Source organism: Salvia hispanica, chromosome 5, assembly GCF_023119035.1.
Source record: "Salvia hispanica cultivar TCC Black 2014 chromosome 5, UniMelb_Shisp_WGS_1.0, whole genome shotgun sequence".
In the NCBI taxonomy this organism is placed as follows: Eukaryota; Viridiplantae; Streptophyta; class Magnoliopsida; order Lamiales; family Lamiaceae; genus Salvia; species Salvia hispanica.
In genome coordinates this window covers 33059421-33078090 of record NC_062969.1, presented here as the reverse complement: position 1 = coordinate 33078090, position 18670 = coordinate 33059421, and the positions used below count along the sequence as shown (strand labels likewise).

The window sequence follows — 18670 nt, the reverse complement described above, 5'->3', positions numbered from 1 at the left end:
GGAACATGATTATATTTAGATAAATAATATATATTTTGTGAGTAAAGCTATACTATTAAATTTAGTCTTTATTTATAGAAAATGAAAAACTATGAATTGTGGTATATTTAATATTTTTATATAGTATAAATATATATACTAGTATTAATTTTAATTTAATAATATAAAATATTTATAATTTAATGAGAGTCTTTAAATTGTAAAATATCTGATTGGACATAAAATAGATGGAAGAGAAGACCGTTTAGGCTCATTCTCTTCTGTGGCTGACCATGAATTGAGGTCATGTCGTAGTTGTTTTTTCAGTAATGAATAAGGTAATAATATACATACGCATGAAGTTGAATTAAAAGGAGAAAGAAAAAAAAATTAGAAAATTGTAAGAGATAAAAAAGTAGTCAATCATTTTACCAAAATGTCCCTACATACGTAGGAACATAAGAATCTACCTAAAATCTGCAAAACATAAAAAATAAAAAATATTAAAAAGATAAAAATAAAAATAAAAACTACTCTTTCCTACTTACCATGCACTCCCTCCGTCTCATGCTACTCATGCTTTTCACTTTGATAACATAAGTTTAAACATGAATAATTAGTGTAATTAAATTAAAATTTTAAGTGCAATAAGACAACACTTGATAAAGGAAATCCGAACTAACTCTAATATCTTAATTAAATACCATAATTTTTATCTAAAATAGAAATAGTGCAAATAGTTTGGGACAATCCGAAAATGAAATGCGCAAGTAGCATGGGGCGGCGGAGGGGGTATATAACCACAAAAAAATGTACTTCCTCCGTCCGCGATTAGGAGTCCCGGTCACTTTTGCGCACATATTTTATAAAAATGATAAAAAATAGTTAAAGTGGAGAAATGGTAACGTAAAAAAGAGAATAATGTTGAGAAGACTCTTGTCAACATTATTCTCAGTCTTCTCAACATTATTCTCTTTTTTACTTTATCATTTCTCCACTTTAACTATTTTTTTTTTATAAAACGGGTGAGCAAAAGTGACCGGGACTCCTAATCGCGGACGGAGGGAGTAGAAGGTAGAGGGATTAGAAGGCTCAGCTGCCGCTGGACCACTGATCCTTTATTGTAAAAGTTATTGTCTCATATCTATCTTAAGTACTACTTCTTCTGTCTCATTTATATGAAGTATATTAGTTTTATAATAAAATGAGAGTGAAATAAAATGATGGAATGTGGAGCTTACTTACTGTTTGTGGTAAAAGTGAAATATAACTTTTATTGTGGGATGGACGGAAATGATAAAATATGACTCTTAGTGTGGGATATAGTTGTACCCATTTGTTCTCATCTAAATCCGCCGGTAGACACAAGCTAATAATTATGTACAATAATACGATTTGAACTTATTTTAAGAAAATATAAATACAGAACGTATTTAGTATCTTATACATTTTGTCGTTTTAAGGTGCGGGAGTTACGACATTGAAGGCAGCCAAGAGAGCATCAGAATGAGAAAGGACAAGAAGTAGATACATGAAACACTCGCCTCGTAATCTTTGATCAACCTTAACGTTTGATCGACAAATTTTATCATAATAATAGTTTCAATTATTTTTGTTTAACTGATTTTATTTAATAACTGCTAATAACATTTATCTTAAAACTATCAAACTTTATTTCATTACTTACTAAGTACTAGTAATCACAAACAAACATGAAGGCATTTTTGTTCAAGAAATAACAAATAATTCAACCTGATAAATTTTATCTATCTCATCCACCAAACCAAACCACATTTATTATGAATTGATGAGTTAAAAATTTGGAATCTATTATACAAGCAAGCGTAAGCAAAAAAACTAAAAAAGGTAATATTTGGATTTAGAGTAAAAGATGATGCTATTGCGTGAGAGGCATACACTCAAGCTCGATCTCGATTGAACCTCGTTCAACATTCTGTAAAGAAATGCAAACAACTTGCTTAACTCTACCCGGTTGGAACGTGACCGCACCGGTGGAGGATGACTCTGTAGCCCTAGCAACCGACAGCAGTGGTTCGATATCAATCACAGCGTCCCCCATAAAATCATCTGTTGAGAATGTATCCTTGTCATACACATCCTGCCAACATAAAAACTACCTTCATTCTTACTTGCCACAAATTAAAAACATAACAAAACTACTGTAGTACTTACCAACTTCAAAGGAGGTATATCTGATGGAATTGACAACATTAGGCATTCATTCCATACAGGGTTGATGTTATTTTTTATAACCCGCGTCTTCATTGACTGCACTAATCAACCCGTGTTCTTGAGATTATCGTAATTGTACATTAACATATAAAATGAGTGACATACAAACCTGATTTCCGAGTGAGAGGACTACGTAGGGGTCACTAGTCACCATATCCCGGACGACTAGGTTGGTGCCTCGCAGTATACTCACCTTAATCAGCCCTACAAATTCGACCATACCTGCCTATACCAACCACATAAATTAATTGATATATTTATATAGAGATTCAAGAAACAATGAATTCAAAATTGACCTGGCTTGAGTTAGGTTTCTTGTGAGACTTATGTTCCGATCTTTTCTTGTGGTGACTACGCTCATGGATTGCGGGTTTCTCATTATGGTGTTTCTTATCGCAACTTTGGTGGTAGGAAGAAGACGGAGGAGTGTTGAAGAACTCGTGAAGCTCGTATTTTCTCCTGAAAATATATTTTAGTATATACATACTAAAGAAACGAAGAAAATAGGTTGGTTGGTACCTTATGAAGTCAGTCCGCTCCTGAGCACTAGAGTTGGGATTTGGTTTTTTATACTTGTCAGGAATTTGGGCTTCATATTTCAAGTTCACAACACCATTTCCACCCATTTCAGTTATACCATCAACTTGCTCGTGTGTCCATTCATCAAGATTCACAGAGAATACCTGCATACCAAACATTACATACATGCATTAACACTACAACCACCTAAAATCAATGTCTTATATCTACATTTATAAAATATAGACATCCCAAATTCATTCCGCCAATACATGTCTTATTTTATCATTTTGGTCCGTTCGCTGTAACAAATCTCATACTCTTACAGTAAATCTGGCTCGACTTTTTCAATTTTTATTTTTTATAAATCTTAGAACTGGTGCAAAATAAAAGTAAGACTCATATTGCTGGACGTAGGGAGTATATATTTGGGGCCTTCTAGAACATAAAGGAAGACAAATAAGGAATCAACCATAAGAAAGAGATAGAGAGAAAAAATGGTTGAAGTATTGTTAGTGGAAAATATGATCCGATATAGAATAATTTTGGTAGACGAACAAAAGTTGAATAAATGAAGGCTCCTATTGTTAAGGTATGTAGTACATGCAAATAGGTAGAGGAGCTATGGACTTGTGCCGCAGGGAAGCATTAGAAAAATCAACAAAAACAGAACTTGTTAAAAGTGTTTGATCAATTAGTGACATCCATACTATACTCCATACCTGTGATATATGCACTCCAAGGCTTCTATGAACTCCAGAACATTTGATACAAATAAAAGCTCCAGTAGTAAGAGATCTGGTTTGTTGTCAAGCTGAGTTTTAGTTTTCAAGCTAATTTTGGTTGATGTAGGAAAAAAAAGTAAAATTAGATGGGAGAATTACACCCATTTGGGATCTGGTGCACCACAGTCTGCACAAGTTGCATTGGTAGCTTCAGATAATAAAGCCTCCAGCCTCGCACGTGCACCTAGTTGACACATTGCATTTTTTATAAATAAATGTTTTAGTTGATATGATAGTGAAGAGAAATACTACTAATTTAAGTTACCTAAAGCAGAATTCTTCCATTTCTTTGAGTAGCGACTCCAATTTGAAGAGGTCTCCATTTTAAGACAGGAGGAGGAACCTGAGTAAACAACACACTATCTAATATCATTGCCACAAGGGTGCGTTAGAATGATAACTCATATTTAGGGTGATAACCTATCATTTGGATGAAATATATCATTTTTGCTAAAATATTATTTTATACAAGCAGAATATTATTTATATTGATATCATATTTATACATACATAATGTCATTTTATCGAATATAATCATTTTATACAAACAAAATATCATTTCATTGATTACAAGTATCATTTTATACATAAACATCATTTTTAGCAAAAAAAATGATATATTTCGTCCATAAAATGATAGATTGTCCGCGATTTATAGAACTATTTACTTTATATTCCACTTTTAGTATGCCGACCGCACATTCCACTAACTTTTTACACTCATAATCCATTATAAAACTAATACTACTGAAATTGGATCACACATTCCACTCACTTTCTCCCTTTACATACGCAAAGTCAAACAACTTCTTAAAATACGTGCGAATCAAAAGGCTGTTTAAATGGTGGACGGAGAGAGTATGCAAACAAAAACAAGATATTTAATCATCATTGCTCTTTCCTACACACAGAGAGGCCAACCAAATCAAACCAAACCAAACAATTAAAGCAATTCCTCAGTAATTAACAAGAAGAGGTCATACAAAGAAATTATCACAAAACAAACCATAATTAATTAGAAGAGGAGAAATTACAATACCTGGAGAATCTTTAGTTTGTGTGGTGTTGTCTTCATGAATAGACATTCCCCCAATTCACCAAATAAAGAGAAACCATCTGGAAATTCATATTGGTGAAATAAAACAGATTAATTTTATTTCGAACCAACAAAACTTGTATTACCTGTGATGATAGGTGAATGCCGGCTGCAAAATCAGATAATAATATTCAATCATCGCCGATGCAAATTGCATGGATTAAATACTACAACTTGAGAAATTCATCAAATAGAGGATTCAAATTCTCAGATTTTAGCTGAAAATGGACGAAATTTGTGGATAAATTTGTTTAGCAACCAAACATATGCGATGACAATCATAAAAATAAAAATCACAAGATTTGTCAAGTTCGACAAAAAAAAAAAAAAAAACACTTCTTTTTTTGCGGTGGTGTGGAATGGAAATCTTGGCAGTTATCACGGAGACACAAATGCATCAGCAAAAAGTATTTAATCGAAGAATATAGGTAAATTGACAAAAAATGCAAATACAAAATTTGAATAAAATAAAAATTTGAATTGCCAGCATCATTTATTATATACCTCTAATTTGACCCTATTCATAGCAGAAAAATTAGTACTACTATAACTTTTCCTTAAGTCATTTATATTATTTAAAATAAATACATAATTGATTTTATTCTTGAAAATATCTATCATTATTAAAAGATTCACAATAAAACTTTAGATAGAATAATTATTTATCGTATTTTAAATAATTTTTTTTTATTCATTTTATTTAAACTATCACCATAATATGAACATAAATAAATTGTTAATTTTCTACAAAGTAAAAGTTGGGCAAAATACTCTTCTAGTTGAAATTTCTCTCATAATATGCCATATATATCTAACTTATAATTTCGCAAGTATTATATTAGTACATATTGGTAGAATTTTAAAACAGAAAAATTGCTCGTTTGAAAAGAAAACATTTCATTTGAATTTCTTTAATATATTTCTTTGTAGTAGTATTTTTTTTTTTTTTTATCTTTTATAAATATTATTTTGCTAGTATATAACATTTCTCTATTTTATATAGTGTAATATACATTGATAAGATTTCAAAATGAAAATTTTATATAATTAAAAAAATATTATTATTGAATGATATTATGTGGATATATGACATTGCTATAAAATACTTATTAGTTATTACTATTATTTAATAAAATAAGGGTAATATGATGGGAGATTGTGTGAATCAGCATACATAACACAATCTTCTAATGTATAGCTCGTGCTGCACAAATTGATATGATCATAAAAAGTTGAAATTCTAAATAAATTAATCACTTTAATTTCAATATTTCATTGAAATATTAATTTCATAATTATTTCATAGTGTGTTAAATATCATTATAGGGATGGTCCCAATCCGTGGACACCAAATAACTTGTATGATTACCAGATAAATTCATATAGTGAATCATATAATAAACCACTACAATTTTTAAACTCATATTATTAAATTATTTTGTGATTAATATTTTATTATATTTTATAGTGCATGATAAAGGTAATTTGACTATGGAAGGTCGTCGCATTTGGTGCCCACCTATGCTCGTACTACTAGATAATTAACTCTGTATTCCTATAATTTTGACAGTAGTACCAAATGACCATATATTGATTTTTTTTTTCATATTTCTCCTTGTGATATATACTCCCTCCGTTTTTTCATAGTTGAGGCAAAACTTTTTGACACGGAGTTTTAGAAATGAATGTTGAGTGTGTTAAATAAATAGTTAAAAAAGTACTCCCTCCGTCCCAAGAAAGATGACCCCTTTCTTGGGCGGCACGGGATTTTATGCAGTTATATTTTGTGTGGTAAGAGGAGAGAGTAAAGTAAGAGAGAGAAGAATAAAGTAGAGATAAAGGTGTTTCCATTTTAAGTAATGGGTCATCTTGATTGGGACAAACCAAAAAGGAAAGTGGGTCATCTTCAATGGGACGGAGAGAGTAAGAGAGATGAAGATGTAGAGAGAATAAAGTATAAAGTGAATAAAGTAAAGAGAATAAAGTAAGAGAGAGTAAAGTAGAAAGAGGAAAAAATTACTATATAAGGAAACAACTCAACTATGAAGAAACTTCCCGAAATGGTAAAATGACTCAACTATAAAGAAACGGAAGGAGTACTATATAGAAAATATTTAAAATTATAAGCTTCAAATTATATTCCAAATCACAAATAGTATTAAAATAGTTGAGAAAAATAAAATAAAACACAATGTATATACGAGATCCAAATTTAAAAAAAGAAATGGAGTATAAATTAGTTTTTGGAACAAAAGGACAATATAAATAAATATATGAAAAAATAAGTTTATAAGAATTGTTTTATAAATATAAAAGGTCACGTATAGAAGGAAAGTGGAAAAAATATAATTTACTAGCAAAATTAATTTTCAAATAATTTTATAATACAATATACTATTATACTCTTTTTTAAATTAAATTTCATTTAATTAATAATAATTTAATATCAATATTTTCACTTGTCTTTTTAATTTGTTTTTTTAACTCATTTTCATATTTTTTGTTAAAACTATAAAAAGTTCTCGTGTGATGTAAAAGTATTTGTTTAAATTTCAGGTTGTTAACAGTAAATGAGCTTCATGTGCAGTGTTAATAAAGTGGAGTGAAACTTTAAATTCTTACAAAAACTTTATTTAAAGATCAAATTTATAATTTTTTCATGATCTGAGAAATTGAAAGGCAGCGACACTTTTAATTGAATTGTCGATTCAATAATTCTCAAGTCTATTTATTGTTTTTACTACAATGACTTTAATCGTTGTTAATTCAATTGAAAATTTCGAGATGAGAAAATTTGAATCTCACTTAATGTAAAATTGAAGATAGGTAAGTACTCTCTTGCTAATAAAGGTATTTTTTTCTGCACAAAATTTTAAAAATATGGAGTTTTATTAACGGTGTCGAGTGAATAAAATAGAAATGAAAATATAAAAGAGAAAGAAATAATCTAACAACAAAATTAACAATATCATAATATTACCATCGTCATTTATTTCAAAGTCCAACAATTTATTAAAACTCGTATTGAGTTAAAATGTAAATAAAAGTATTATTTTTTAAAAAGAAACCATTACTCTTAGCCCGATATCTGGTGTCGCAACTCGCAAACTTAAATATGATAATCCCTTTGTCTCATATTTATAGAGACTTTAGAAATAACACATGTTTTAGCGGAGGGATCACTTATTACTTATTTATCCTATGTCATCTCCTACTCCACCCTTCACAAACATAAAATATGATGGTGGACCCATTATTTATGTTTGTAAGGGGTGGAATAGGGGATGGTGTAGGATAATACTCCCTCCGTCCCCGATTAAGAGTCACACTTTTCCATTTCGGTCCGTCCTCGATTAAGAGTCACACTTCATTTTTACCATAAGTGATAAGTAGGTCCCACATTCAACTAACTCACTTCACTCACATTTTATTATAAAACCAATATAAGAAAGTGGGTTCTATATTCCATTAATTTTTTCAACTAACTTTTCTTTATATTTCTTAAAACCATGTCTAGTAAAAGTGTAACTCTTAATTGGGGACGGAGGGAGGAGTAGTTTTAGCGCAAAATTTAGAAAGTACATATTTGACAAGTGTTAATACGATTTAAACAGTAAAACATTGCTGCGACGACGACGTTTAATCCAGAAAGGGTTTCCCCATATCCCTTGCCCTTGGGCGTCGATTTGCACACGGCATTCTCGTTCGTTAGGTCACCAGATTTTGTTCAGTGAATGAAAAGGATGTTTTACAGAGGGTAAGGACCTCCTTACTAATCTTCTCAATTCTGCTTCGCATTTAACAATTTATGGTTTGTTGATGCTGCTATTTAATCCGTATTTTAGACGAAAGATTTTTTGGATCCAAAGGTTTTGATTCCGTTGGATTTATCGGTTCGAATCTTCATTTTTTATGCATTTTTACTCTTTTTTTGCTTGCAATTTTTTCTTGCCAATCTGATTAGGTATTTGAGTTTTATTCCTTTTCTTTCTTGCACTTGAGAAGCGTTCATTCTTTTTATTTCGAGTTTGTTATCAATTCGTAGTTTCTTGTTGTTTCAATTTAGTAAGTATCAATTTCGGATTTTCAATAAACTAGCTATAAAAATTGCGCTTTGAACTAGTTCTTAGTAATTCAAAGTAAAATGGCATCTTGTTTAGAACTACAATTTCCTCTGCCATCTTTATTAATATTAGGTTAATGCATCTGGCTGACTCGGTGAATGTTTTGATTGTATGGATGTGAAGTAAATACGTTGATAGTGCTGATGCAAGGGAAATGGGATTCAAACGGCAGCGTTTGATGGATCAGGGTTCTTCGTATTTTGGAGCTCCTGGTCCTAGTTATATGTATGATGCTCCACCTCCTATTCCTCCTGCATTTTCTTATGTTCCGCCACCTTTTCCAGTTGTCCGACTTCGAGGCCTTCCATTTGATTGCGCAGAGGCTGAGATTGTCGACTTCTTCCATGGTCTAGATGTTATTGATGTGCTGTTTGTTCACAAGGGTGGCAGGTTTACAGGAGAAGCTTATTGTGTATTGGGATATCCACTGCAAATTGATTTTGCTTTGCAGAGGAATAGACGAAACATTGGTAGGAGATATGTTGAGGTTTTCCGAAGCAGGAAAGAGGAATACTACAATGCTATTGCAAATGAAGTTTCTGATGCTCCTGGCGTTTCACCTCGTCGTGGTGCCCCAAGGGCAAGATCTATGGATGAGAGGGACTTGTCAGAATTTAAAGGTGTACTGCGGTTGAGAGGATTGCCGTTTTCTGCTACCAAGGATGATATTATTAACTTCTTTAAGGATTTTGCGCTGTCAGAAGACAAAGTTCATTTAATAGCTAACTCTGAGGGAAGGCCAGCTGGAGAATCTTTTGTGGAATTTGAAAGCCCGGAAGAATCAAAAGCTGCAATGTCGAAGGATAGGATGACTCTGGGGTATCGCTACATAGAGCTTTTCCCTGCATCACGGGAGGAGTTGGAAGAAGCTGCTTCAAGGGGGAGGTAACTGCCCTAACCCTTTCTTTTTTATTCAATATTCGTAGCTGTGGATCCTCCCATTCTGATTGGTATTTGGATGCATTCAATGTTTCTTGAATTTTATGTGTTATATATATATGTTAGCAAACTTATACTCGTATTGTCTTATTAGCTGTTGGGCATGCGTAAAATGCATTTCTTGAACATGTCACCTCTCTTTGTCTGGCATGTAAAACCAGTTCCTGAAACCTCACTGTCCAGCAAGACACCATAGATTTTGGAATGTGCTCATGCAGTATCCAATATCCATCAGGGTGACTGTTTATAGTTTGTAGTGTGCCGGTCAACTGTTGTACTGGCCATCTCCTGCTGTATTCAACCTGTCGGTTCTGATGTTTAGTGTCCTTTAATTAGATCTCTGATGGTTTGTGAATACAATTTTGATTTAGACTCTACACCAACACTTTTCTCATTTATCTTAAGAAATCATGACGATTGAATTTAAACTATCCTGTGGTGCAGAGTTATTGCTATCTTCTTATTAGTCAGTCCCTTGACATATTCCTCAATAGTATAACTTGTTGACTGTACTTTCCATAAAATTTTAGGAGTGTCTCTTGAAGCTTGTGATTTTTGTTTTTCTTTCAGAATCGTTAGTAGGATATTGGATTTTCCATATATGATTTAATTTCTAGTAGGATTTATTAGAAGAGAAATTGTTGTGTTATGCAGCTAATAATGATATGAGATGTACATTTGAAATTCTATAGTTTGTAATGTTCACATTTGAAGTTGTAAATAAATTGAAAACGGGCTACCCTTTGTGAAAGGTGTGGATACTAGATAAATTAGGAGAGTTTCCATGGCTCTGATTAGAGCATTTGTGTTGGTTCGTACTTGTGTAGATGATTCAACTTTTTTGAACTACTTTGTGTGCTGTCGCTTCATACTTATATTACTTGTGTTGTGTACCATTAAGTTGTGAGCTCTGAGTCAATTGGATGACATTTTTTAATCAGGTTAATGTCAAAATCATTAGAAGCAAAAGATACTAGTGAACCTACACCCGTACTGCGGATGAGGGGACTGCCATTTTCAGCAGGGAAAGATGATATAATAGATTTCTTCAAGAACTTTACTTTGTCCGAAGACTCGATCCATATCGCCTTCAATTTTGAGGGTAGGCCCACAGGAGAAGCTTTCGTGGAGTTTGCTTCTGCAGAAGATGCTAAAGCTGCATTGGCTAAGGACAGAATGACGCTGGGAAGTCGTTATATAGAGCTGTTCCAATCTTCTCCGGATGAACTTAATGAAGCAGTTTCAAAGGCACGGTAACAATTTTGTTAGTACGAGTAGTATTTATCAGAAATGTAGGACGAAACATGGTTGGATTAAGTTTTTGGAATGTAACTTATATTTCTTGTTTGAAATGTAGAGTTAAAGCCACTATACTCTATAGCTCTCACGTCTGAGGTCGGATTGCCTTTTCGTTCATGTTAATTGCATACAACAGCTATGTGACATTATTAGTCGGTATGAGTTTCAAATCTTGAATCTGATTTATTGCTAAACTCAATTCTAAGTATATCTCTACAAGATTTGGATACGGGATTTGTTAGGATAATTTATTTAGCTAGATACTCCCTCCGTCCCATAGAAATAGGCCATTTAGAGTTGATACGAGTTTTAATTTGTAATTAGTAAAGTAAGAGAGTAGAAAAAGTAGTTGAAATTGTGTAGTGGATGGTGGGATCTATAGATAATAAAGTACTAAAAGAGAGGGAGAAAAAAGTTGTCATAAATGGATATGGATTATTTATATGAGATGGACAAAAAAGGAAATATGACCTATTATTATGGGACGGAGGGAGTAAATAAAAATAAGATCCACATTCCACTAACTTTTTCAACTCACTTTCCATTAGTACATTTCTTAAAATCTATGTCCGGTCAAAATGTGACAAAATTTAAAAGACAGAGGTGGTACTATGTTTGAATTTGTACTTCTTTCGTCCCAAGGTAGTTGAGTCGTATTCCTTTTTGGGTTATCCCAAGGTAGTTGAGTATTTTTTTTTTTAGCAAAAAAGTCCACCTTCTCCCATACTACTAATATACTTTAACGTCTCTTTATTTCTCTTACTTTTCTCCACACTTTAACTGTTACCATATCAATTTATTAAATAATGTGCCCAAAATATATGTTTCAACTACCTTGGAATAGAGCGAGTATTAATTATTGTCTCTCTTTTTAACTATAAATTTTGAAATAAATTCAATAGGAAAAGCAGGCTACAATTTTTAATAGGTACAACAAATAAATGTGAAAGCATCATAGCTATATATGGTTGCAAGTAATAAAAAGGAAAAGGTAGATAAGAACATGATGAAAAAAATGAAAAGGCTGCGTCGTTGTTATAGGTGAAGAAGCAAAGAATCTAGAAAGTAAACACTAATTTGGGACGTTTAATATATAGTTATGTATGTAGCATAAAATTCATAATTGCACATTGAGAAAAATGGTTTGTAATTGTATGTTGGGATTTGTGTGGGCGATGGTGTTGTTCTCAGTCTCACCGTTGCTAGTAAAAGCCCACGTTTGCTCAGATGATTTCCTCATCAAGGCGGAAAACCTCAACATCAGCACCAACTGCAACCTCCTCTCCTTAGGAGCCGAATTCGCTTGGAAATTCGACAACGGCTCCCGCCAGCTGGATGTGGCTGTGGGGGCCAGGCTGGAGTCCCCCACGGCGTGGCTCTCCTGGGGCCTCAACCTGGACGGCCCCCACATGGCCGGCACCCGAGCCTTGATGGGCGTCAAGCACCAGACCGGCCTAGCTGCTCGCAAATTTAACATCACGGACGCCACCAAGCGCCGCTGCCAGCTCCGCCCCTCGGACGACCTCGGCCTCAACATCACAAACTTCAACTTCATATACCTTCATGATATCATGTACTACATCATCCGTGCCACCATCATCCTCCCCGACGCCTACAACGCCTCCAGAGCCAACATTGTCTGGCAGATTGGTAAGGCCGCCGTCGACGCTGACAAGCCTCGTATGCACCCTACCTCTCTTGACTACCTCGATGCCTCCCGGACCATCAATCTCATCACCGGACAGCGACTCAGCCTCGACCCCAACCAACGTACTCGGATGAGAACGGTAATTACCATACAATCTATGCTTCTTTTATTAGACAATTCTATACTACATCCCTTCTTGAAAAAATAGAAATTTATGAAACGACACGGGTTCTAATGCATAATTGGTAAAGTAAGAAAGATGAAGAGAAAAAGTAGAGAAAATAGTATTAGTGGATTGTGGGACACACTTTCAAAAATAAAAGGTTTTGAAAATTTCTATTTTTAAGGGATGGCCAAAAATAAAAATAATTTTATGTGTTATTATTAAGAAACAAGAAATTAAATGAAGGATGTATATATAATGTGCAGGCTCATGGGGTGCTAAACATGGTGGGGTGGGGAATATTCCTTCCGACGGGTGCGATCGTGGTGAGGTACTTGAGATGTCACCCTAAGAGGGTGACGTGGTGGGGCGCCTTCCACGTAGGATGCCAGAGTATGGGTTACCTTCTTGGTTCGATCGGGTGGGCCATAGGGCTTTGGCTCGGCCAAGCCTCCCAACACTACACATTTACAACCCACCGGATTCTAGCCATTATGATTTTCACTTTCACAACAATACAAGTAAACCTCTCAATGTCTTTCGTTTACTATCTCAATACTTTGTTTTACTTTTTCAATCCTTAAAAAAATATTATGTCATTTTTATACGTGCATAACAATCAGTTAATTTCTATCTATGAAAGTACTTATTTATTCCCTCTCTCCCGCATAAATATAGTCAATGTCTTTTTTCATTCTCTTTTACTTTATCTTTTATGGGCCACACATTCCATATATTTTATATACTTTTTCTTATTTACTCTTATTTTACTAATCACAGATTCACAAACTAACAATGCCTCAAAGCTAGGTTTATAAAATAAGACATCTTTCTATATTTATAATACATTTACTTATTTTTATTTTTATTTTTATTTTTATTTTTATTTTGAGTGTATGTGTGTGTGTGTGCAGATGACGGCACTAAGGCTGAAGCCAAAACGCGCGGATGAGTACCGAACATACTGGAACATGTACCATCATTTTCTGGGGTACTCGTTGATTGTTGTGGCGGCGGTGAACATATTTCAAGGTATCAACATCATTGAGAGTGGGACCCACCATCACTGGAGATGGTCGTATGTCGGTGCCCTTGGACTCATGGGGGCAGTGGCTACCTCACTTGAGCTTTATACTTGGCTTAAATTCCGCAAGGCTATTAAAAAGTTAAAGAGTCTTAAAAAAACTCAATCTAGTGCTACTGCACCAGCCCCACTCTTGAATTAGCATGTTGTGGCGAATGATTAGTTACTGTATGTTCACAGTTCACTCTGGATTGATATGCGTTGGAGTGTACTCCCATGCTCCCACCGTCTCAACTAAGTTTAGGCATTTCTTTTAGATATGAAGATTAGTTCGGACCTTTAAAAAAGAAATACTACTGCTTAACTTTGTTATGAGTATGACAGAGCCAATAATTAATTACCGTGAAGTAATCAGTCGAGGTTTCCTCATAGTATTTACTCCCTCCGTTCATAATTAAATGTATCATATCCGATCGACACGATTTTTAAGAAATTGTTTGACTTTATAAGACCATCCTCATCCTTGTCCCAATACCGTCTCTTAACTGTCTCATCCCTTCACTATTTATTCATGGGTCTCACTGCACTTTTTACCTCATCTCTTAACTAAGAGACAACACTTGCATCCATTCAACTCTTAACCATCTCATCCCTTAACTATTCATTTAATTTTATTTTTTATTTTTCTTTCCAACAAATTCAATTAATAAAAACACACTATCATTAAATAAAAGAAAATTACAATTTAAAATCCTAAAAAAAACAAAAAAAAACACATAATTAAAATCCTAAAAAAATAAAAAAGACATAATTTAAAATACTAGAAATTAAAAATTGCACCCTTAAATTATAAAAACTACTCCGCTGACGAATCATCGTCTGAAGGCGGTGGCGGTGCCCTCAAGCTAGGTGGAGGTGGAATACCAAGTTGATTTGCCAGATACTCAATGCCTGCAAGATGGGCTTGATATTGGGGAGGCGTCATGCGAGAAGTGTCAGCCATCGTGGCGGTGAAGTACATGGACATTAGGGTGTTCGCGGCCCTTGGGAGCCCGCCTGGCTTGATTCGCCTCGGACCCTCCCTCCCCCTCCCTCTAGCCGCCTTCGCCGCCTTGTTCCCTTGCGGCCGACGTCGTATACCAGTGGAGCTCCCTGCATCGGATGTCGGGAACTCAACCTCTTGTGAGGCGTTGTCTTCCCCGCCCTCACTAGACGAGTATTGACCACCCGTCATATGCTTTGTGCGTTTCGAGCTCGAGCCCGTGCTGGAATCGACACCGCCAGCCCACCTATCAAGATGTTTGACCGTCTTCCCAAACATCGGGAAATTTGAAATCTTTGCCGGTGTCATATTTAAAGCACTTGCAAAACTGCTCTCAGAATGTCGGCTCCACTAGCTCCGCTTTGGTATTACTCCGCTTCCCTCTTGTAGATCCCACAAAATCATTTGACATCTCTTTCGGCTCGCTCAAAATGAGCGCGAAGCATCTTGTAGTTGCGGGTGAAGGCCCCCTTCGGCCTTTTTGCGTTGTATACTTTGGTGACCTTTTCCCAAAAACACTTGCGGGTTTGTTGATTCCCGAGGATGAGATCGTTCGACGTGCTGATCCAAGCGTCGAAGAGCACCGTCGTCTCCGCTAGTGTGTATGGATGACGGCCGCTGTCATCACCGTCCTCCACCGCCTCCGAAGTGTGTTCCTCCGGACCGGCGGGACGATAGTATGCATCAACTAGAAAAGATGGTGTTTGGTACGCCGGCGTTGCTGAGCCTTGGGTGGACGGCGACGAACCGGAACCGGAAGCATCATCCAAAACATTGTACATGTTCCCCCAGTCGAACGCGTTCAAGTCGTAGCCGCCACCCTCGCCGCCGAAGTTTCCGTCACCGGACATTTTGTGCAGAAATTGGAGAGGAAAGACAGATGGCGTTGTGAGAGTGTAGTGTTTGTGTGTGGAAAAAATGGTGGGGGGTTATTTATAGATGAATGTGAGTAAAAAAGAAAAAAAATGGTAAAATTATTTTTTTTATTCAAATATTTTTGAAAAAAAATTAGAAATAGCAAAAAATCGACGCCCACTCGCGTGCCAGCGAGTGGGCGTCACGCCGCGCGCCAGAGCTCGCCACGTGGCGTTGGCGCGTGGCGAGACAGCCTGCCAACCATGCCTCCCCCCGACCTAAGAAAAGTTCGGATTCAGTCCTGAAAAATTGTACTACTTTCTTTGTTTTTAGGATTTTGATTACATTCCTAATTTGATTAAAAATCAAAATAAGACAGAAATTTAAAATATAAGAAATCAGATTACTTTTCCAAATAGAATTCTGACAATTAAATATAATCAAAATAAATTATAGAATAAGCAAGGGATATAAGGAATGTGCTATTTTATATATAAAATAGGGCATTTTCATCATTTACATTCAGCAAGGGATATAAGGAATGTGCTATTTTCAACCAAACATGATCTAAGTGTTTTTTAGCACCAAGAAGTTGAACACTATATTATTCTTTATAATAAAATCTGAATTTTGAGAATTATATATAATAAAAAACTAAAAATAATGCAACGCGCAGATTTCTATTTTTTTTTTTACGTGCAGATTTCTAATTAGACAATGAGCGATGTGTTTTTACATGTCGCAACGAGCGAGCATAGAATGTTCCAATAATGAATCTTACGCGCCGCCGCTAATGCCCATTTTCCTGATCTCCCACTAGAAATGCATCCTGCAGCTCAACCGATCCAGATGCAACACCGTGAATCAACCCATCGATAATGTCCATTTCCTCATCTCCTACTAGGAAGACATCATCTCTATACCACCAACCAATCAAACAATATATCACAACATTCTAACACTCAAACCGGCCATGTGGTAATATATATCGACGCGATCCTTCTCAATCAATTTGACCGATGTATTACTTGAAGGAGTGAATGAAAGGTATGCTCATAAATTCTTCCAAAAAATGATAATTTATGCTGAAGGCTTGAAGACTATGGTTGTCAAGTTAATGTTTAATTTTTTGCCAAGAAAAATGGTTTTTGTTTTTGTGTTATTTAAACTGGGTAGATTTTCTAGAAGTGGTAAACAAAGAAAGATGTCAACTTTATGCACTTGTGATGATTGTGCAGTGAATTGACTAGTAACTGTAGTGAATATAACTTGCTAGCTTGTGCGTGTGAGTGTCGGTGTATATGCGTGTGTCTGATTGAGCTACAGAACATTGTTTCAAGGTTTATGTAGTAAAAGGTGTATCTAAATATGGCAATGGAATTACTGCACCTGGATTAACTTCCTTCCCATGACTTGGATGAAGGAATTGGCAGCGGAAACGAGCGCTGAGTTGTCATAATTTAATAATTATTAATCGAACAAATAAATCACATAATAATCAGATTTATTTAGCATATTATTTATACAACATCTATTTGCGTAATTCTCACATGTATCATGCTCATAACTTGAATTAATCATGCTTTAAGAATATTGAAACCTAAAACATGCTTTTCTACGGAGCAGAAATAATACCTAATTAATTCTCCAAAGAATTGATGATGGCTAGCGACTTCTCCACGTGACGCTTTGAATACTAGACCACGGATCTTCTCTCTGGTTCCCGAATTGTACTCCAATATCAGTGTGAGCTGATCTCACCGGAATACTAGCACTTAAATAAAGAAGACAGAAGAAATCATTTTCCAATTTGGAGAGAAATTCGAACTCCTCTTACTAGAGAGGGACGAAAATTTTAATTGTAAAAACTTATGATTTTTGTCTCCTTTATTCTCCTATTTATATTAAGTTCCTTTTGGGCCCAGACATGATCTATGGAAGGTTTTGGATATGAGCTCATCCAATTTACTTTTTACTAATTAAATTGAACCCACAATTTAATATAAGTTTTAATTGAAATATTACGAGCAACCACTACAGATTTAATATTGAACTCTCCCCATCCAAATCCGAAATTATAAGTAATCCGGGTTTTCGTTTTAACTTTCATTTCCCGCGCTTAAGATAAAAATGTCCATTAATAAATTAATGTCTGCTATGGACTTAATTAATTAACTTCTTATTAATTCTAAGAGTAGACTTAGCATGAAACGCTTATTTATTATTCATAAAGTAATCAAACTCCAACTAGCTAGGTTCCGAATAATAAAACCTTGTTTCGCGCTCCTCTTGAGGACATCATCAAACGAGACTCACCTCGCACACGATTCAATATAATAGCAATCCTAGCACCGCTAGATATTAATCACCACTACCCAATATATCGGGATTATTGGGTTACGAAAAACCCGCACCATTTGATAAGTCAAAGTAATGCATAATTAATACCGTATGCTCAATGCTAACCTACGTTGATTAAGAAACAAATATTTATCAAGACCTCTCCTTTCAGTAGATAGCCCAAGGACAAGTCTTGCTGTTAGATTCGTTCAGTGTTTTACCACACCAATGTCATCTTATTTCAGTAAGGCTTAGAAATATGCGGACTAACATTGCAACCTCTCATGATGGATAGTCTAATTCCATCTAGGTCGTGAAATTCTTCTTTTTCTTTGTTTAGGACTGACCGTGTTACCTTAAAGTGGACGCCGCCCACAACCGGTCTACTAAAACAAAGACTTAGACTTTGTTAAGTTAACTTATACATTTAAACATGCAATTAACATCCATTAAATGTAAAACATAACAATATTATGACAAAAATAATCTGTTTTATTCCTTGGAAAATAAAATAAGAGTTTTACAGTATTCAATCACTCGAAATGTGATTTCTAGTATACAAACTCTAACATTGGAGTAGTTACATTAGTTGATCTATGAGAAA

The 18670-nt window shown here is 34.8% G+C and overlaps 3 protein-coding genes across 10 annotated transcripts; 2 read left to right on the top strand and 1 right to left on the bottom strand.

Moving 5' to 3' along the window:
* Positions 1–1753: 1753 nt before the first annotated feature.
* On the bottom strand, positions 1754–4955 carry LOC125186833 (probable ADP-ribosylation factor GTPase-activating protein AGD11). Of its 4 annotated transcripts, none has more exons than XM_048083291.1 (10): positions 4719–4955; positions 4576–4652; positions 3802–3895; positions 3636–3720; positions 3474–3549; positions 2752–2915; positions 2529–2691; positions 2342–2458; positions 2173–2268; positions 1754–2113 (listed from the first exon to the last, which is right to left on the bottom strand). In XM_048083291.1, the coding sequence occupies exons 2-10, from the start codon at positions 4609–4611 to the stop codon at positions 1877–1879; spliced, it is 1068 nt and encodes a 355-aa protein (XP_047939248.1). In that variant the 5' UTR covers positions 4612–4652; positions 4719–4955; the 3' UTR covers positions 1754–1876. The 4 variants fall into 4 exon arrangements, with proteins under 4 accessions (XP_047939248.1, XP_047939249.1, XP_047939251.1 ...); XM_048083292.1 differs by having other exon boundaries at positions 3802–3879; XM_048083294.1 differs by having other exon boundaries at positions 3802–3879; positions 4576–4605.
* A 3287-nt stretch (positions 4956–8242) lies between these two features.
* LOC125189145 (heterogeneous nuclear ribonucleoprotein F-like) lies at positions 8243–11075 on the top strand. 3 transcript variants are annotated; one of them, XM_048086386.1, is made up of 4 exons: positions 8243–8389; positions 8880–8981; positions 9147–9641; positions 10637–11075. In XM_048086386.1, the coding sequence occupies exons 1-4, from the start codon at positions 8367–8369 to the stop codon at positions 10950–10952; spliced, it is 936 nt and encodes a 311-aa protein (XP_047942343.1). In that variant the 5' UTR covers positions 8243–8366; the 3' UTR covers positions 10953–11075. The 3 variants fall into 3 exon arrangements, with proteins under 3 accessions (XP_047942343.1, XP_047942341.1, XP_047942340.1); XM_048086384.1 differs by having other exon boundaries at positions 8880–9376; positions 9458–9641; XM_048086383.1 differs by having other exon boundaries at positions 8880–9641.
* Positions 11076–11079: 4 nt separating this feature from the next.
* On the top strand, positions 11080–14207 carry LOC125189143 (cytochrome b561 and DOMON domain-containing protein At5g47530-like). 3 transcript variants are annotated; one of them, XM_048086381.1, is made up of 4 exons: positions 11080–11150; positions 12186–12781; positions 13072–13326; positions 13720–14207. In XM_048086381.1, exons 1-4 carry the CDS (start codon positions 11111–11113, stop codon positions 14029–14031), a joined length of 1203 nt encoding a protein of 400 aa, XP_047942338.1. In that variant the 5' UTR covers positions 11080–11110; the 3' UTR covers positions 14032–14207. The 3 variants fall into 3 exon arrangements, with proteins under 3 accessions (XP_047942338.1, XP_047942337.1, XP_047942339.1); XM_048086380.1 differs by lacking the exon at positions 11080–11150 and having other exon boundaries at positions 11982–12781; XM_048086382.1 differs by lacking the exons at positions 11080–11150; positions 13072–13326 and having other exon boundaries at positions 11982–12781.
* The last annotated feature ends 4463 nt before the right edge of the window (positions 14208–18670 follow it).

Excerpts from the sequence above, each read along its gene's own strand:
- LOC125186833 (XM_048083291.1), bottom strand. The coding sequence starts at position 4,611 with ATGAAGACAACACCACACAAACTAAAGATTCTCCAG. Across the intron at positions 3,896-4,575 it reads ACAAACTAAAGATTCTCCAG|TGTGTTGTTTACTCAGGTTC; the intron begins GTATTGTAATTT and ends GATATTAGATAG. Across the intron at positions 3,721-3,801 it reads ATGGAAGAATTCTGCTTTAG|GTGCACGTGCGAGGCTGGAG; the intron begins GTAACTTAAATT and ends TGTGTCAACTAG.
- LOC125189145 (XM_048086383.1), top strand. The coding sequence starts at position 8,367 with ATGAAAAGGATGTTTTACAGAGG. Across the intron at positions 8,390-8,879 it reads AAAAGGATGTTTTACAGAGG|TAAATACGTTGATAGTGCTG; the intron begins GTAAGGACCTCC and ends ATGGATGTGAAG. Across the intron at positions 9,642-10,636 it reads GAAGCTGCTTCAAGGGGGAG|GTTAATGTCAAAATCATTAG; the intron begins GTAACTGCCCTA and ends TTTTTTAATCAG.
- LOC125189143 (XM_048086380.1), top strand. The coding sequence starts at position 12,134 with ATGGTTTGTAATTGTATGTTGGGATTTGTGTGGGCGATGGTGTTGTTC. Across the intron at positions 12,782-13,071 it reads AACGTACTCGGATGAGAACG|GCTCATGGGGTGCTAAACAT; the intron begins GTAATTACCATA and ends TATAATGTGCAG. Across the intron at positions 13,327-13,719 it reads TCACTTTCACAACAATACAA|ATGACGGCACTAAGGCTGAA; the intron begins GTAAACCTCTCA and ends GTGTGTGTGCAG.